This window comes from Onychostruthus taczanowskii, unplaced genomic scaffold (genome assembly GCF_017590055.1).
Source record: "Onychostruthus taczanowskii isolate IOZ18803 unplaced genomic scaffold, ASM1759005v1 scaffold114, whole genome shotgun sequence".
NCBI lineage: Eukaryota > Metazoa > Chordata > Aves > Passeriformes > Passeridae > Onychostruthus > Onychostruthus taczanowskii.
Genome location: NW_024498074.1, coordinates 13437 through 30350, shown reverse-complemented (window position 1 = coordinate 30350; position 16914 = coordinate 13437). Strand labels below are relative to the sequence as shown.

Below are 16914 nucleotides of genomic sequence, written 5' to 3'. Positions count from 1 at the left end.
AGTATCTACCTGTAGAATCTGCTGAGCAGAAGCTTACCTTGAAGAATTCCCTAAATTACGTGACTTTTGATTTAATTTGTCCCAGAGGAAGGGATTGCAGAAGAGGATGTGGTGATGTTGTTTGGATCTGGAGATAATTCTTGTCCCCAAATTCCTTCTGAGAGGCTCTGAGCTCAGCTCTCAGGGCAGTGACTTTGACCAGCAACCCCATGCTTAGGGAGGATCTTCTGGGCACAGGGTAGGGGGAGGTGTGGAAGGTTCTGGGATTTGTGACCGAGCTATAAATGGAGAGAAATGGGATGAAAAAGAGGTGTCATATGGAGGGAAAGGAAATATGGAAAGGAAAGAAAAATGCTCTTTCCTTACTCAGCATCACTATTTTCTTCACAAAAACCATGTCTTGGAATAACATGTTTTGCATTTCTAAGAAATGACACCACATTTAATTTGCTGACCCAGGAAAATTAGAGGAGCCCTCTAGCAATATCCATGTGTTTTTTTATTTCCTTTTGCTGGGAGGACAGGCTGGTTTCCATAACAGCTGCCAGCACCTGATGGAAGCAGAGATAATGAGAGTTTTGCAGTTTAGAAGAGAAGTAATTAATTTGTATTTCCCCCTTAGTTTTCTGCAGATGAAGGTCTGTCTTCTCATTTTTAATAGGCATTTACATGAAAACAGGATTTTTTCCCCGAGGAGCTTGTCTCCTGCTGCCTAACCCTAACTAAAATTTATAGTCCTGTGTTTGTATCACCATAATTATTGCTGCTGTGATGAATTGCAGTAATATGAACAGGTTTGTAGCTGCAGGAAAAAGCAGGAGAAATCAATGATCTCCAGAATTTTATCTGAAATACTGTTTTGCAGAAAGGGAGGGAAAAAGTAAGAGAGAGAGAAATGTGAAAAATTGGTCCTGAATCCTGGAGGGCTTATCTGCCTAACTTAGTCTGTGAGTAATGGGAAAGATATTCATACCTATAGAAAATATAGAATTTGATTTTTGGATTTTTACGGGAACTGCCATGAGCAAAACCATAAGATCTGGAATGTAATTAGGGTACTGATAAAGGAATTTTATCCCAGAGTTTGATGACGGGATGGAAGTGTGATATTCAGCATCTTGCTGGATTCCTTCTTTTTGTCGCTCCAACTTTTCAAGGGTGGTCTGGGGAAATGAAATGGGAGAGCTTCTGACGGACATAACAGAGTGATTAATTACCAATCAGCAGAATCATCAAGCCGTTTAACGGAATTAATTAGCAAGATTGCCCCATGTCACCGGGATGCCTCAATGTCCGCTGACGGCTTTCGGGCGCTCTGCTGCTGCTATTTCTCTCACTTGGCACTGCGTGGAAAAAAGCTCTGAGAGGGTGGGCAGTAGCCTTGGCTCTTTAGCTGGTGCCAGGGCCCCTCTTGCTGCCTGCGCTCTCCCGAGCTCCTGGCTGCCTTTCCCAGGGGAAGTGGTGCTGCTGGTGCCCATGGCGGCGGACGGCCCGGCGGACTCGTGGCGGCTGCTGCCCGACGGAAGAGCGGCCTCGCCCACGACCTCCTTCACCCAGCAGGACATCAGCGACGGCATCGTGTGGTACAGGCACTCGGGGGCTGAAGTAGAGAGCGACTCCTTCCAGTTCCAGGTATTCCTTGGCGTTCCGTGGCCTTTCCCTGGAAATGCCACGCGGCAGCTCTCTGAGTTTTAACGACGACGAGTTTTAGCAACGACGCGGATATGTGTGAATACACGCTGGCAAACACACCGCCCTCTCATAAAACCTGGAATATTTACACCAAGTGAAAAGCATTCCAAGTGCCTTTTTAAAAATTGGTGAGCCCCAGAGCCACGCGGCCCTTGGTTTCTGAGCTAATAATTTCATTTTGGCTTCAGAGCCCTTCGTCTTGCCAACAGGCCAAAAGGTAGAAATACTCCCCAGCAGCTGGGAAACTGAAATAAATCCCCACTCCCCACAGGTTTAAGAGCCATAAAATTGCTCAGACAGGTCCTTGCTCTTTGCTGGGAGGGTTTCACAGCCTGCCCTCAGTAAGCTTACGTGAACACTGGCACGCAGTGTTTGTTACATCTGGTTTACAAGGCAGAAGCAATTACTGTAGCACCGCAGAGGCAATTAAGGTAATTTCTAAAGTAATTAACATAAGTGATAACGAGGAATTTGTGAGCGTCAGTGTTGAACAAGCTAATCTTTGGCTTAATTGCTGCATTCCTCTTGTAGACTATGCATTTTGCATGAGTTGAGTGTTTGGGTTTAGTATCTCGGAGCAGTAGCAACAAATGTACAGAGAGCTCAGAAAGGGAGCTGGGAATACCTGGTCACATCAGGAGACCATGGCACCCCTGTCCAAGTCCAAGCCTTCAACTTTGGGCTGGGACATTTCGAGGCCAACACGTTGTTTTCATCAGTTTTAGGATGGAGCAGGTGCAGCACGTGGCTAAAATGACATCATTCCTTTCATCAGAACTTACATTTTTATGCATTTTCTAAAAATAAAGCTGCAGGATGTTCACTTGTCCATTCCTGTGGCCTTTCCTTCCCAGGTGTCCAGCTCTGCCAGTCCACAAGCCAGCCTGGAAAGCCACGTGTTCAACGTTGCTGTTCTGCCCCAGACACCCAAGGCCCCTCAGCTTTCCCTTGGCTCCTCTCTGCACATGGCTGTAAGTGATAACACCACACACATGGCTGGAGTGGGAATGGGAAAAAAACAGATTAGAAGAGTGACTGGGGTGGGGGGGTGCAGGAAATATCCACGAAAAGCTGAAAAACTCAGTGTTAAAAGTGATGAATGTACAGACTGGGAAGGAGGTGGGGGAGGAAGAGAAACAAAATCAGTGTTTTATGGAATTCTTACCCTTTCCTGAGAAGCCAGGAGGAATGGCAAGAGAGCAAAACTGTGGCTTAGACCGTAATGAATGGGTTTTGCCAGTAGTTCCACTGTAAGCTTGATCCCAGCTGCAGCTCTGGGAACGAGCATTTGGATGAGAGGGGTCTCTCCAAGGTGATTCCTTCCCTGGCTGCGTTGATTGGAAAGATGATCATGGAGTTTCAAGCTGGTTTTGTGGGCTCTCAGGCTGTGCTGCAAGCCTTCCCTGTGTGTCCCCATCACCTGTGGGCGAAGTCCAGCTGTCCCCTCTACTTCTCCTGTTCTGCATGCCAGGCATGGGGCCAGGAAAGGCACAGGAAGCAGTGGGAGAGGGATTAGTGGGAAGCCCCTGGCACAACAGCCTTGTCAAGGTTTGAAATTGTGGCGACCTTTGCTGGGTGATAATGAAACATGGTCACACTGCTGCTTGGAGCCATTTATCTTCCCGCTCCTGACTTTTTGTTGTTGTCATTATGGACAAAATTGATGGGAGAGATGTCTGGCAGAGCCACACAGCACTGGGTTTTATAGCTAATTACTCCCCACCAAATTCAATAGGGCCATAAAACACCTTTTACCTCACCACCTGTGAGTCCCACCTTTGGGAGAGACAAATAGGCCTTGGAGGCAGAGAGAAAGAAACATAACCTTAAATCTTTCTGTCAGAAAATCCCACTTCCCTGCCCCAATGTGATGGAGTTCTGTTCATTTGTCTTCAGACTCCTTCAGAATGAGACTTCTAAAGCTGAGAGGAAAGCACAATACTGTGAGTCCTCCCATCCCTCTAGCCTTGACTTGGACTTGTGCTGCTGGGAAAGGTCAAGGGAACTTTGAGGACTTTTTTGTTAAACTGGACACAGCGTCTATATTGGTTTTTCTTCCATCAAGTTAACCTGCTTCCCCCATATTGGTAACCTTTCATGTTCCAAAGCAGGTTATTGAAGTGCCCAGATCCTTAATTTAGCTTCTTCTCTCCCTGTTTTGCTCAAGATTATGAAATGAGCTGGATGCTTTTCCTAGCCAGCTGAGCAGTTTAATTTGTTAATTCTGCAGGATTAAGGTCCATGAACATGTGGAAATTAACTGGTTTTGGGCACTTAAGTCTCTTTAAGCAGCACTGTAATTCCTTTAATGCCCTGCCTGCCTTTGGTTCATGATAATCTTGTTATGGAAGGATCAGAGCAATTTTAGACAGGTTTAAAACAAAAGTTAAAGCTTTGGTTCCTCTATATTCCAATTGAAAGGGCTGAGTCATTTTCACTCATTTTCTTTTAAAGGGAATCCAGTTCAGCCACATCAGACTATATGAGAAAACTACACATACAATGAATTACATGTTTATCCAGGGAGTTCTTGATCAAACTAGGTTTTCCTTTCTCTCCTTTTAATTGCTGTAGGCCAAAAGAGAAACCCGACCACCTGTGAGTGTGGAGGTTGTGCATCTGCAGGGGACAGGGGGTCAGGTTCATCTTTCAGAACTGGGCCTTTACATCTCAAGACTGTCTTGTATCTAACTAGAGCAAAGCAAACTCTCTTTCAATGCATTTTTGGGTGAATCTTCCCACGTGTCTGGCCTTGATGCTCATGGTCTGATGTGTTTATTGAGGTGCTGGAGGACCGTGTGACAGTGATTGAGCCCCATCACCTCTCCTTTGTAGACCCGGAGGTTCCCAGTGAGAAAATCCTGTACAACGTGACTGTGCCTCTCCTTCCTGGGCAAGGCAAGTGGACCTGCTGCTGCTGCAGTAATTGCCACATTTTCTGACCACATCTCCTCCTTCCCTCATCTGTTAATCCATTTAGCCTCTTTCCTTAGCTTTTAAACACCTTGTTCCTTAACCCCATTTCTCTGGCTTCTTTAGGAATGTGCTGCAGAGCTCACACAGTTTTTGCTACTGTCTGAATAATACTGAATGTTGTGTCCCGTAGCTTTCTGCTTCCCACTTCTTGAGTGAGAGGTTCTGTGTAGAAATGCCTGAGTGAGGAATCTCTGTTTAATTTCTCCTGTCCCTAGAGCCCATCCTCCGTGCAGTTGCATCTGTGTGACTGGTTCTGGAAGCGGTACAAAGAAATACCCAAAGGGGAAAGCAAAGGAAGCTGTGGAACCAGGTGGAGCGATGGAGTAATTAACCCCTCCTGGTAATGCTGGTGTCTCTGCATCCACAGGTCTCGTGGAGCACAGGGACAGGCCTCTGTCCCCAGCCAGGTACTTCACCCAGGCCGACATAAACCACGGCAGGATCGCTTATCGTCCGCCCACCGCCGCTCCTCACCTCAGGGAGATCATGGCCTTCTCCTTCGCAGGTGAGCATCCCACTGCTCCTTGCAGGGCTTCCTCATGGCTGAGGAAAGGCTCCTTGCCCAGTTCAACATCAGCACTTGATTTCCCCCAAATCCTCCAAGTCCACACCAAGGCGTGCTTTCCTGTCCTGACCACAGTCACTCTGTGCTTGTGTTTGTCCCACCAGGTCTCCCGGAGTCCGTGAGCTTCCGATTCACAGGTATGTCAACCACTTTTGCTTTCCTGGCCAGAGAAGTTTTCATCCTTCTTTTGCCCTTGCCATTTTCCCTTGGCCTTTGTTCTGCTGCAGGCACACCTGTGGGCGCTCAGTAGGAATTTCTGGAAATGCACATGCCAGGCGAATTTTAATTTGTCTGGTTCCCAGCAGTGTTTTACAGAAGCTGAGCCACAGCTTGCTGGAGACATCTTTTTCCAGTGGCTGCCTGGAATCAGTCCTAAAAGCCTGATTTATCCCTCTTGTCCCTGCAGTGTGAACAAGGAGTTTTACGCTCTCATTTTTTTTTAATACAGCGTGGAGACATTTCTGCAATTAAATTTCCACAGATAAGCTGCTTGCTTGTTTAACACATCCTTCTGTTTCCATGTGCTTTCTGGCTTCCACCAGCAAGGAGAAGTCTGTGTTCTGAGTTAGGGACAGGGATAAATGCCCTTGGCCTGGGTGAAATGTGCATGTATGCCCACAGACAAAGGTGGGACATGAGCCAGAGATGTGGGCTGGTGATTTTTGCACAGACAGGTGAATTTCCCAGGTGAAGGGGCCCTGCAAACCCGTCCCTGCACTCAGGCATGGTTTCTGTCTGTGCCTAGTGTCTGGTGGGGAGCACACGAGCCCGGAGATGGTGTTTGTCATCCACCTGCTCTCCGCCGAGCAGCAGCCTCCGGTCTTCCAGATCGCAGCTCCCTTCCTGGAGGTCAGCCAGGGGGGCAGAGCCACCATCGGTGAGTGGGGTGCATGGGGCACGGCGTGGGGCTCAGCTCACTGCCAGGAGGGCCCAGGGGTCACCTGAGAGCCACCCTAGGAGAGAATTCCCTGACACAGCCTGAGCACCATCAGGACACACTATTTCCATGGAACTTGCAGCTCTTGGGCTGGGGCAGCTCCAGAATTATTTATTTTTCTTGTACTGACTGAATTACAGGGTTTTTTTTGGCTCCATTCACACAAGCTATGCTCTCTTTCCCTGACACAGGGATCCAGTTGGCTGTAAGTGACACGGATACAGCTCCTGAGGGCCTTTTCTTTGAGCTGGTGAAACCCCCCCATCATGGCATTGTGCTCAAGTACAGTGCAGATGTGCAGGAGCTCATGAGAGCAGGTGAGTGCAGCAAGAGTTTCCCTCAGCGCAGGAGAGGGGTCAGCCTGGCTGGTTTAGGTGAGCAGGAGGAGCCAGATGCCCCTGGCAGATCAGGATGCATCCACAGGGGAAGCCTTATCTAGCTGTGAGCTCAGGAAGCAGCTGGGAAGAAAAGGAGGGTTGGTGCCCTCCTTGAGAATCACGAGGAGTCGCTGGAACTGGGAAGGTCACCGCTTTTCCTCTGCCCTGCCATCTCCTTAATGAACATCCTCATAACTCACAGCCCTGGCAGGATGGCATTAAATGCCAATTTAGTTCTTGATTAAGATCATTTGAGTTGGATTCCTGCTCTGGGCAGAGTCTTTCTGACTCGTGTGTCTCCTCCCTGGGCAGGCGACACCTTCACCTACGAGGACGTCACCCGGAACGCTCTGCAGTACGTGCACGATGGCTCAGCAGCAGCAGAGGACAGCATGGAAATCTCTGTCACCGACGGTGTCACCACGGTCAGCACGGTGCTGAGGGTGGACGTGTCCCAGCTGGACACCCACGGCCCACAGCTGGCCCCGGGCTGCCTGTTGGCTGTCACCGTGGCCAGCAAAAGCTCTGTGACGCTGTCCCGCCAACACCTCGCTTACACGGTGGGTTTTCATCTAGTCCTAAGCCCAGGGAATCCTGCCAGGCCCCTTTCCTTATCCCCCACACACCTGTCAGCATGGATTCTGGCTAGAGAGCTCGAGTTTTGGCTGCTGCCAAAAAGGGGATAACAGACTCTTTCATCCCACAGGGATTTAAGGTTATCCCCATTTGACTGTAACAGAGGTGAACTGCCATGCTAAACATGAGAACCTAGTTAATCCCAGATTTTTCTGTCAAACAGACTTGCTAATAAAGCACGTGGATTTGCCAAGTGTTAATCCCTTGAAAATTTTAGCCCCCTCACCCACCTTTTTCTGGGCAGATGGGAAAGGGGGAAGGAGTAAACAACCCCAGGATGCTGCAGAGCTTGGTGGATTGATTTGGTCCCAGGGCTTGTGTGCTGTGGAACTGTTACCCTGCTGGTGACATTCCCAGGAAAGCTCTGTACTCCTTGCAGATGATGTAGCACCCTCCTGAGGGAGGAGAGATTGCAGTACAGCTGTGAGGCTGGAGAAACTTGAGCTGAGAGAGGCTGGCTGTCAGAGAGATGATTGGGAATTTTTTTTTTTCCCAAGGGATCAGTCTGGATAAAAGTCTGGAATCTGTCCTGTCCTCCTCTTAAGGAGGAAGGCTGACAAGGGAGATGCTCTGGTTTAATGTGAATAAGAGCACAGATGGGGAAAAGAAGATTTCACTCCTGACCCATATGCTTGGGATGTGTTGATTTCTGCTCTGGGTCTTATTTTTCAACCACCTAACACAACTCTTCTAAGAAAGATGACATCTGAGTTGTGATACCACAGTGTGGTTGTACTCATGTGGTTGGAAAGAGGCAAAATCAGCTTTTAGTTCCCTGTGAAGTACTTTGAAAATGAAAATACCAGGTTTATGTGAGGGAGACTGTGTTAATGTGATGCAAGGACACAGAGAAAGCCTTTCTGAGCTGAGAGAAGATGGAGATATATTTTGTGGTATGCTTTGAAAATGTCAACCCTCTTGATTCTTCTCATCAGTAGAGCTTCATTTAATATTCATCTGTGGGCCTGACCCAGCTAGGCAGGTATAAAACTATAAAACTCTTATTCTTCCTTCCATTTTTAGTGGAACAAAGCAATGGCTAATTCTGCCCTGTTTTCATTTGGATTGTTTCTTCATGCTTAGGACAACAACTCTCCCGACTCAGAGATCAGAATCCAGCTGATATCTCTGCCAGCCTACGGAACCCTCCTAAGGATGTCAGGCTCCCACAACGAAGAGCTTTCCAAGGTTTACAATTTCACCATGGAAGACATCAACAGCCAGAGGATCAGGTAGCCAAGAGCACTGTTCTCCCTCAAGCCATACCAGTTAAAAGCTCAGTGGGTTCTTCCCCAGGGATCTCTGGGCTATTTAAAAGGATTCAGGGAATGAACGTGAAGGAGGGTTGGGAACTGAGACACCACCTCTCTTCCAAGAGGATTGCCTCACCTCTGACTGCAGGGATGGGATGGATCTGCCTGGGGGTCAGCGAGGCTCCCTGACTCCCTGTGTCCTGATCCCACAGCTACTCCACCACGTTTGAGACCAGCAATCAGCCTGTGACCGACATCTTCCACTTCTCTGTGCTGGATGCTGACAACAACCGGCTGGACAGGCAGATGTTCACCGTCACCATCGCCTCTGCCGCGGCGCTGCCCGCGCTCATCGCCTTCGCCAACCACGTCACCGTGAGTGCCTGGGGACAGGGACATGGCTCTGAGTGCCTGGGGACAGGGACATGGCTCTGAGTGCCTGGGGACAGGGACATGGCTCTGAGTGCCTGGGGACAGGGACAGCTATGGCTCAGGTGGGAGCAGCTGCACAGTTCTCCTGGACTGGGGAGAAGTCACGGAATAAAACGTAGTGTTACTTGTGCCACCCAAAAGGTGACAAATCACTTGGAGGCCGGAGGAGGCTGACAGTCCACCCTCATCCCCAAATCTCATCTGTTTATATCTGTGCCAGTCAGGAGCTGCTTGTCGCCCGAAAGGTGACAAATCACTTGGAGGCTGACAGTCCACCCGCATCCCCAAACCTCATCTGTTTATATCTGTGCCAGTCAGGAGCTGCTTGTCCCTAGGGTGTCTTCTTGACATCAGTGGAGCAAGTCACATTTATCCCTACTCAATATTTCATCCCTAATTTCACCAGCACGTGTGTAATACGCTCTTCAAGTCTGGAGACACCTGGTGCTTTGGGCTGACCCAGCATTTTGCACTCCTTATCAAAGCCTTTGGAAGTCATCTCCCTCCTTTCCAGCTGTGCATTCCCCCTCCCTTGCCTTCAAAAGGCTCTCCACAGCAAGAACTGCAGGTCTTGCCTTCTGAGAGGTCACCATGACCGGTTCCCTTCCTGCCCTGATAAAGAACCCACAGGCTCCTCTTGGAGGCCAGGCAGGCTTTGTTCTTCCCATCCCACCTCACCTCCGTGCTGAATTCCTGATTACAGACCTAGGGGAGGGTGGGAGAGCACTCCAGAGCCCGGGCAAGCCTTTTCCATGGAGGCAGCCTCGTTCAGTAAGGATTTGTGTTGTCTGCTGTTGCTTCCCAGGTGGATGAGGGGGGCAGGGTCCCGCTGCTGGCTCATCAGCACTTCACTGCTGACTATGACACTGCTGCCAAGGAGGACCTGAGGGTCACCGTGGTCACTCTGCCTGTGTATGGCTACATCAGGAACACCAGGACAGGTAAACTGCTGGGCTCTCCCTTCTTCCCTCCTTTGGGCTCCTAACAGGATCACATCTGCCATATGCCATGGAGGGGATGGCTTGTGCTGCATCTAAAACTGCAGCTTCCCCAGTGCCCACTCTATCACAGCAGATATTGCCTCCCTCAAAGGCCACAAGGTGTGGGAAGCCAAGCTGTAGAAAGCAGCATTCCTTCTTCTGCAGCCTTCACAATGTGCTGGGTTTCTGTTGAGTTTATCAGCCACTTGAGCACCCTTTCACCAGTGATATTCTGCTTGGCAGGGGAGAGCTTTGGCCCACAGAGTGAGTCTGTGGGGACCACAGACGCATCCTTTTCACTTCAAGATGTCCTGGAGAAGAGTATTTACTACTTCCAGAGTGTCCATGAGAGCATTGAGCCCACAAGTGACACTTTCAGCTTCTATGTGAGTGACGGCTTCAGCCAGTCAGAGGTGCAGAGCATCAACATCACAATCCAGGTATGCCAGAGCCCTCTCCTTTCACACAAACTCTTTTCAAGGCTTTACGCCTTCCTTTTTAGTAGGTGGGAAGGGGGATTAAAGGGAGATTCCTTCCCCTAGCACGGGCACATAATTTACCTGTGATGCCCAGTTGTGCATTTTCCCCAGGGCTTACTGCTCTGGTGTCTCCTCCCTCTTGGAAGCAGCCGTGGTGCTGGATAGATTTGGAAGGACTGCTGATGCTCTCCACTTGGGAGCTTGTGTTTCATTCAGGTGGCTCTTTCCCTGAGTTCATGTTCCTTTCTCTGGCTGTGTGCCTTTGTGCAGCGGCAGAACGACGAGCCCCCCAGGATGGTGCTGGAGCCTGTCCGGCTGCAGGAGGGCTCAGCCGTGCTCGTGACCAACGCCTCCCTCAGCCTGCACGACCTGGACACCCAGAGCAGCGAGCTGGTCATCGTGGTCAGCCAGAGCCCTGAGCATGGTACGTCCTCACGGGGCTGAGGGACAGCGAGTCTGTCTGTCTGTCTGTCTGTAAGAGCCCCTGCTGTGAGCCTGGCATGTGGGATAAAGCACAATTTGACCAGGACTGTGCTTGAGGACAGCCCTGTTCTTGGCGAGCCGTCGCTCTCCCTTTGCTGGAGAGCAGCAGGGGCGGTGCAGGTGTTTCCCTGGGGAGTTCCCTGCTGGCAGGTGCCTCCCCCTGCAGTGCCCACGCCAGGCAGGGTGCCAGGTGAAGGAAGGCCCTGTCCCCAGCCTGCAGGCTGTGCTGATCCCTGTGTGGTTTGCCAGGCCAGCTCCGCAGAAGGCAGAGCGCGGCGGAGGCGCCGGAGCAGGGCCGGGTGCTGTCCCGGGGCTCCTCCTTCACCTACCAGGACATCCTGGACGAGCTGATCGTTTACACCCGGAGCGGGGCCGCCGCACAGACGGACGAGTTCGGCTTCTCCCTCACGGACGGGCTGCACACGCAGGCAGGCAGGCTGGAATTCTCCACGGAGCTGCCGAGGAAGCAGCCGCCCGCCGTAGCTGTCAACCGGGACCTGCAGCTCGCCGCTGGTACGGGGACGGGCGTGAGAGTGGCATTGCTTGGCCGGGCTGCCTGAAGCTGATTCTGGAGCTGATTCTGGAGCTGATGGTGGGTTTGCTTTCTCTGGGGCAGGCTCTGCAGCTCGGCTCACGGCTCAGCACCTGAAAGCAGCAGCTGGACACTCAGGGGACACGGCCATCAGATTTGTCCTGAGGAGGGACCCCAGCAGGGGCCAGCTGCAGCTGACCACAGCTGATAGTCCAGTCCAGATCTCTGCCAAAGGACCCCTCAGAAGCTTCACCCAGGCTGATATAAACACAGGTGAGAGTGCTGGATTTCAGCTATTCACAGCAAGCATATAAACCAAGGCTGGTTTAGGTAGACCTGTGAGGAACAGGGAGTTGGACCTGATGATCTTTATGGGTCCCTTCCAGTGTGAGATATTCCATGATTCTGGGATCTTTATGAGAGAGGGATGATGAGCTGAAGTAAGGAAGGGAAAGGGAAAGAAGTAAGTGCAGGTTGTTAAGTTAGAGCAGAACCACGTATCATTAAACATATGTTAAAAAATCTCTCTCAGCAGGAGAAAGAGAAAAAAAGAGAGAAAGTAATGAAACCCAAATCCAGGAGCTCTGTCAAGCCCCAAGTGCCTCAAGCTGATGGTGCCAGCCTGCTTTCAAGCTGAGGATTAAAAGCTTCAGCTTGTACTAAAGCATCTCTTTTCTGCTTCCCCTCTCCTCAGGACATGTGGTGTACACCCACGGGAAAGGTGATCCTGGCGGAAACTTCCCCTTCACCTTTGATGTGATGGATGCAGATGGCAACAAACTGATGGACCAGGTTTTTCACATCCATGTCATAGGTAAAAAGTGGTGCTGAAGTTGTGTTTTCTTTGCTGCAGAGCTCGGGACTGCCCACAGATTCCCATCCCACGTGTACTGCAAGGCAAAATGTAATCCTTGAGCTGCGGTTTTGAATTTGCTGTCAGTTCAAAGGCCTTAGAAGTGAGGGGGATGGGGAGATTTTGCAGATGCAAGGGTTCATTGTTTGGCTCCTGACAAACTCACTGAAAAGGTAGAAAAAATCCCCTTAATGCCTTCATGCTGTTTAGAATGTCTTTAGGACATTATAATGTTACCATCCCTGGTTAATGCCAAGGCCCAAAGTTCCTGGTTTGGAATTATCAAAATGTTTGTGCCTGTGCTGTCTTTGGCTTGAGCACAAGCACCTGAGTCACAGTGTGACTGTCTCCTAACTCAGCTTTGTGTTCAACCCTTCCAGAGGACAGATTTGCCCCCTCTATCATCACCAACAAGGGGCTGGTGTTGGATGAGAACTCGGCGAAGGCCATCACAACCCTCCAGCTCTCGGCCACTGACCAGGACAGCGAGGCCTCCCAGCTGCAGTACAAGGTCACCCGGCAGCCACAGCTGGGCCATCTGGAGCACATGGCCTCCCCAGGTGAGCAGGGAGGTGTTGGGCCCTTGGAGCAGCAAAACACTGGAGGTTCTGCAGCCCTAAACGTTCACTGCAGGAAAAATGTGCCCAGAGGCAGCAGCACAGAATTCCCGTTCCTGTCAGAAATCAAAGGGCCGTTAGCCCAGAGGGTTGGGGATAAGGTGAGTGGAGGCAGAGCAGCCCAATAATCCCAGCTGAGGATTTATTCAGCCTCTGAGTGAGTTTATGGCCCTACTGCTGCTTCTGCATGACAGAAAAACCTTTGGCCTTTGCTGTGAGCAGCACAGTGCCCCAAAGAGTCCATCCCTTAGTGTCCTTGGAAACAGCCCATCTTGGTGAACAGATGACTTGTCCTGCACATGTGATCTGAATTTCAGAGCTGCCTTTTGTGCCTGCTGACAGTGTGAGTGTGCTGCTCCTCTCTGATGAATTAATCTAAATCTGTGGTGTCGCACTATACGCTCTTCTGATTTTATTATACTCATCTAAGATTGTATTTCTTCTTAGCTTTGGATTTCTCATTAACACGAGATGAAAGTGGAAATATCTGCTGTGTGTTTTCAAGATGCAGACAGTCCCTGTACAGCTCAGTTGGGGTGTGTGGTTTGCCTCATCTTCTCACCAAAAACGTGTCGAAAGGGCAGGAATAATGAATGAGTTATAATAACTCGCTGCTGAGAGTAAATTAAAAACGTGCAATGCTTTTGTCTATACTGCAAACTAACCAGTGGATCTTGCACTTTGGAGACTTGAATTAAGGACTTTATTCCTCCTGTTATTTCAAACCTGTTGATGATTCTGATTTCTGTTCTTTTTCATGTCTGTGAGGGATTAATAAGGATACAGTCACAGACTGAGAAGTAGTTGTAATCATGATTTAAAAGACCTAAACCTAAGAAGAGATTACTGAAGTGTTCAAAAGAGAACCCAAACCTGTACAGCTGATGAGCTCTGAGGAAATATTAGCTGAACATTCCATTTTGGCTCATTTATTTAAATCAGAGCCTGGTGTCTTTTGTAGTGTGGCCAGCACTTGTCAGCAGCCATTTAGTGTGATATATTGGTGGCAAACTTCTTGTCAGGGTGTTTGTTGACAACAGCAGTAAAACTGTTGAACACAGCAACGAGATTTAAAAAGCTCAAGTGCTTTTTAAAATGCTTGTCAGGTACCTTTCTGTGGCTGTGTCACACCTAATGGCCTGTAAAGATGTCACTGTAAATCAGTGCTGAAAAAGGGACTGTGTACAAAATGCAGGGGTACAAGGAGGGGCAGAGAGAACAGACACTCGGAAGGCATTTTGGAAACCTGCTGTGATTCCAGGAGGCCTTTAGCTCATCCTCAGTGATGCCTTGGTTGGGTTAGTCCTGCCCAGCAGTGACAATCCAAGTGTGACATGGACCATTCTTCTCCCAGCTTCTCTCCCTCTCTGCCCCAGGAGGCCCACTCCCAACAGGATGAGGTCAAAAGGAGCCTGGGCTTCTTTTGGAGAAGGGGATTTTAGGAGGCTCTGTGCCAGCTAAATCACTGGCTTCTCTGAGCTTCATGGGGCAGCCTGACTTGGATCAGAACCAGCCAAAACTGAGTCCTTATGGCTAAATATGTCCTGCTCCCTGTAGTTTTTCCCTGCCTTGCTCTTTCTGTTGCACATTTCCCCCCTGGTTGTTCCTTTCCCAGGGACAAGAATTAGTTCCTTCAGCCAGGCAGACTTGGCCTCTGGCAGCATCCAGTACATCCACACCAGTGAGACGGAAAAGCACAGGGACACCTTCACCTTCTCCGTGTCCGACGGGACAAACGAGGTCAGTCCCAGCCTGACCTCTGCCTGAGAAGGAACCTGGGCAGAGGTGGCTGCTCCTCCTCCTCCTGCTGTGAGATCCCACAGGGCAGGGAGCAAGCCCTGTGCAGGGAACAGGGAGCCACCTGCCATGTGGGACTGGCTCACCAAGATCTGAGTGCCTGGCTTGCAGCTGCTTGCTTTGATCCAGGGCACAGTGACGACAGCCGGACCCTGGAGAAATGCCTTCCTGCTGCTTTCTGAAAGAGAAAAGGCAGAGCTGCTCATGGAGGGAGAGGGGCAACACAGACTGAGAGAGGGAGGGAGAGTGCATGTCCATAAATATCACAGAAAGAGGGAGAATTAATTAGTGGGGAGGGATAAAGAAGGTCATGTTCATGTGATCTGGGCTTAGCAGCTCAGATTCACTCACCAGACAAAGCTGAAATGAAGTGGCCCAACCCGGGGATCGCTGTGCTCTTGCGCTGAAGTCACACTCTTGGAAGGCTGAGTTCATCAAGAGAGGCTTTTCCTCCTGTCCCAGGTGAGCCAGACATTTGACATCACCATAAACCCTGTGGATGACTCCTTACCCGTGGTGCAAATCTTTGGGATGAAGGTTCAGGAAGGAGTGAGAAAAACCATCACTGAGTTTGAGCTCAAAGCGACAGATGCTGACACAGAGGTAAGGCAGGACCCCCCAGCCTCCTCCCCCTCCTTTTTTGCTGCACATTTGGACTGTTGGGAAAATGGGCTTGTGTTTAAAGACTTGGGGCCTTGACACTGAGTTTATGCTTAGCCTGGATGAAAATGGCACTTCCTCTTCTTGCTGGGTCTGGCCAGAGGCTGAGCTGCCTGACACTGGCTCTACCTCACTGCTGCTTCTCCTGCAGAAAGAGATCTGGCTGCCCGAGCCAAAATCCTGCCCCAAAGTTTTTTGCTGCTTCCACCCTGGCAGAAGTGGCAAGGGACACATTGATCAGAATGGCTGCGGGGCTGGGGGCTGCTCCTGTGTTCATGGAGCTGTCACAGGGGTGGGAGCGGTCTCTGACCAGCTGAACCAGGGGTTCAATGGGATGTCCCTTGCTTTGTAGGGAGCCACCTTAGGAGAGGGATGGGGACAGGGTGGGGCTCAGGGGGAGCCAGGACTGTGCTGGCCCTGAGGTGGTGTCCCCGCTTTGCCTCTCTCTGTCTGGCACAGGTGGAGTCCATCACGTTCAGGGTGGTGCAGCCGCCCCGGCACGGGCTGCTCGAGCGCGGCGGCCGCGGGCAGCGTCCCCTCCAGGCCAGCACCTTCACCATGGCTGACATCTACCAGAACCTCATCAGCTACAGCCACCGCGGCGGCGGCGGCGGCGCGCTCAGGGACCGCTTCACCTTCACCGTGTCCGACGGCACCAACCCCCTCTTCGTGGTGCAGGAGGGCGGGAGGAAGGTCAGCGGGGAGAGGGGATGGGAAGGGGGCCTTGAGAGCCCGTAGGGAGCTGCCTTCTCTTGGGGAACAGGGGGCTGAGCTGCTGTGGCTGTGCTGAAGGCAAGGGCTGAGTGCTCTCCGTGATGTGATTTTGCTCCTGCCCCTCGCTGCCCTCTGGGTGTGCAAATTCGCCGCTGGCAGCAGAGCTGAAGGGAGCCGAGCTGGGAAGAGCTGGTAGCTTGGTGGGTGAGGCTCTGACTCCCAAAGCCTGACTCCCAGAGTCACCCCCGTTTCTCTTGCGCTGTTGTCAGGTCGTGACCGCAGCGCCGCAGCGCTTCCAGGTGGACATCCTCCCTGTGGATGACGGGACACCCAGGGTTGTCACCAACCTGGGCCTGCAGTGGCTGGAGTACACGGATGGCAAGGTAACACCTGCCTGGCCTCGGCCTGGGCTGCTTCTCAGGCTGCTCCAGGAGAAGGGGCTTTGCAGGAAAACATCCTCATCCTTCAGCACTTCTGTTTTTGTGAGGGAGAATGCCCACCCCAGGGTACATTTTTAGCTTTGCTGATGGTGGAGATGGCTTGACGATGTGCTGCAGCAGCTGTGGCACAAATATGTGGCTTTCCAAGGATATGGTGCAAGAATTTCTTGCTGTAACGTGCCTTTGTTGTGCTGAAGTCCAAACAGAACCCCAGGAAACTCTTGGCTTGTTTTTGAGGAGCCAGCATTAACTGTACAGAAACACTTCAGTTCTTTCCAGAAAAAAAAATGAGTGGAAGATGCTGTAGTAAGAAATTGTATTAAGAAATGGCTATCTCAGCTCAAACTCCTCACTTCAGGAAAAGCACTCCTGCAGCCTCGAGCAGCTCAATTTTCTCTCTTTCTCCTGCTGTTAAAAACATTTTGTTTTTGAAGAGAAAGCAAAATGTGGTGGAACTGAATCAGATGCCTGTGAGGGCATTGGAAAGAAGC

At 50.7% G+C, this 16914-nt stretch overlaps 1 protein-coding gene across 1 annotated transcript in view; it reads left to right on the top strand.

The window, feature by feature from the left end:
• The window catches only part of FRAS1 (Fraser extracellular matrix complex subunit 1), a 103029-nt gene that overhangs the window by 73105 nt on the left and 13010 nt on the right, over window positions 1-16914 (top strand). Inside the window, exons 30-50 of the mRNA XM_041427445.1 lie at window positions 1454-1632; window positions 2547-2663; window positions 4476-4590; window positions 5036-5173; window positions 5338-5370; window positions 5979-6110; window positions 6362-6487; window positions 6860-7107; window positions 8267-8415; window positions 8649-8811; window positions 9674-9809; window positions 10092-10288; window positions 10598-10751; window positions 11060-11323; window positions 11427-11615; window positions 12037-12156; window positions 12576-12755; window positions 14428-14552; window positions 15072-15212; window positions 15729-15962; window positions 16253-16366. Of these exons, the coding sequence (XP_041283379.1) occupies window positions 1454-1632; window positions 2547-2663; window positions 4476-4590; window positions 5036-5173; window positions 5338-5370; window positions 5979-6110; window positions 6362-6487; window positions 6860-7107; window positions 8267-8415; window positions 8649-8811; window positions 9674-9809; window positions 10092-10288; window positions 10598-10751; window positions 11060-11323; window positions 11427-11615; window positions 12037-12156; window positions 12576-12755; window positions 14428-14552; window positions 15072-15212; window positions 15729-15962; window positions 16253-16366 (3254 nt within the window). The remainder of the gene's footprint in view (window positions 1-1453; window positions 1633-2546; window positions 2664-4475; window positions 4591-5035; window positions 5174-5337; window positions 5371-5978; window positions 6111-6361; window positions 6488-6859; window positions 7108-8266; window positions 8416-8648; window positions 8812-9673; window positions 9810-10091; window positions 10289-10597; window positions 10752-11059; window positions 11324-11426; window positions 11616-12036; window positions 12157-12575; window positions 12756-14427; window positions 14553-15071; window positions 15213-15728; window positions 15963-16252; window positions 16367-16914) is intronic.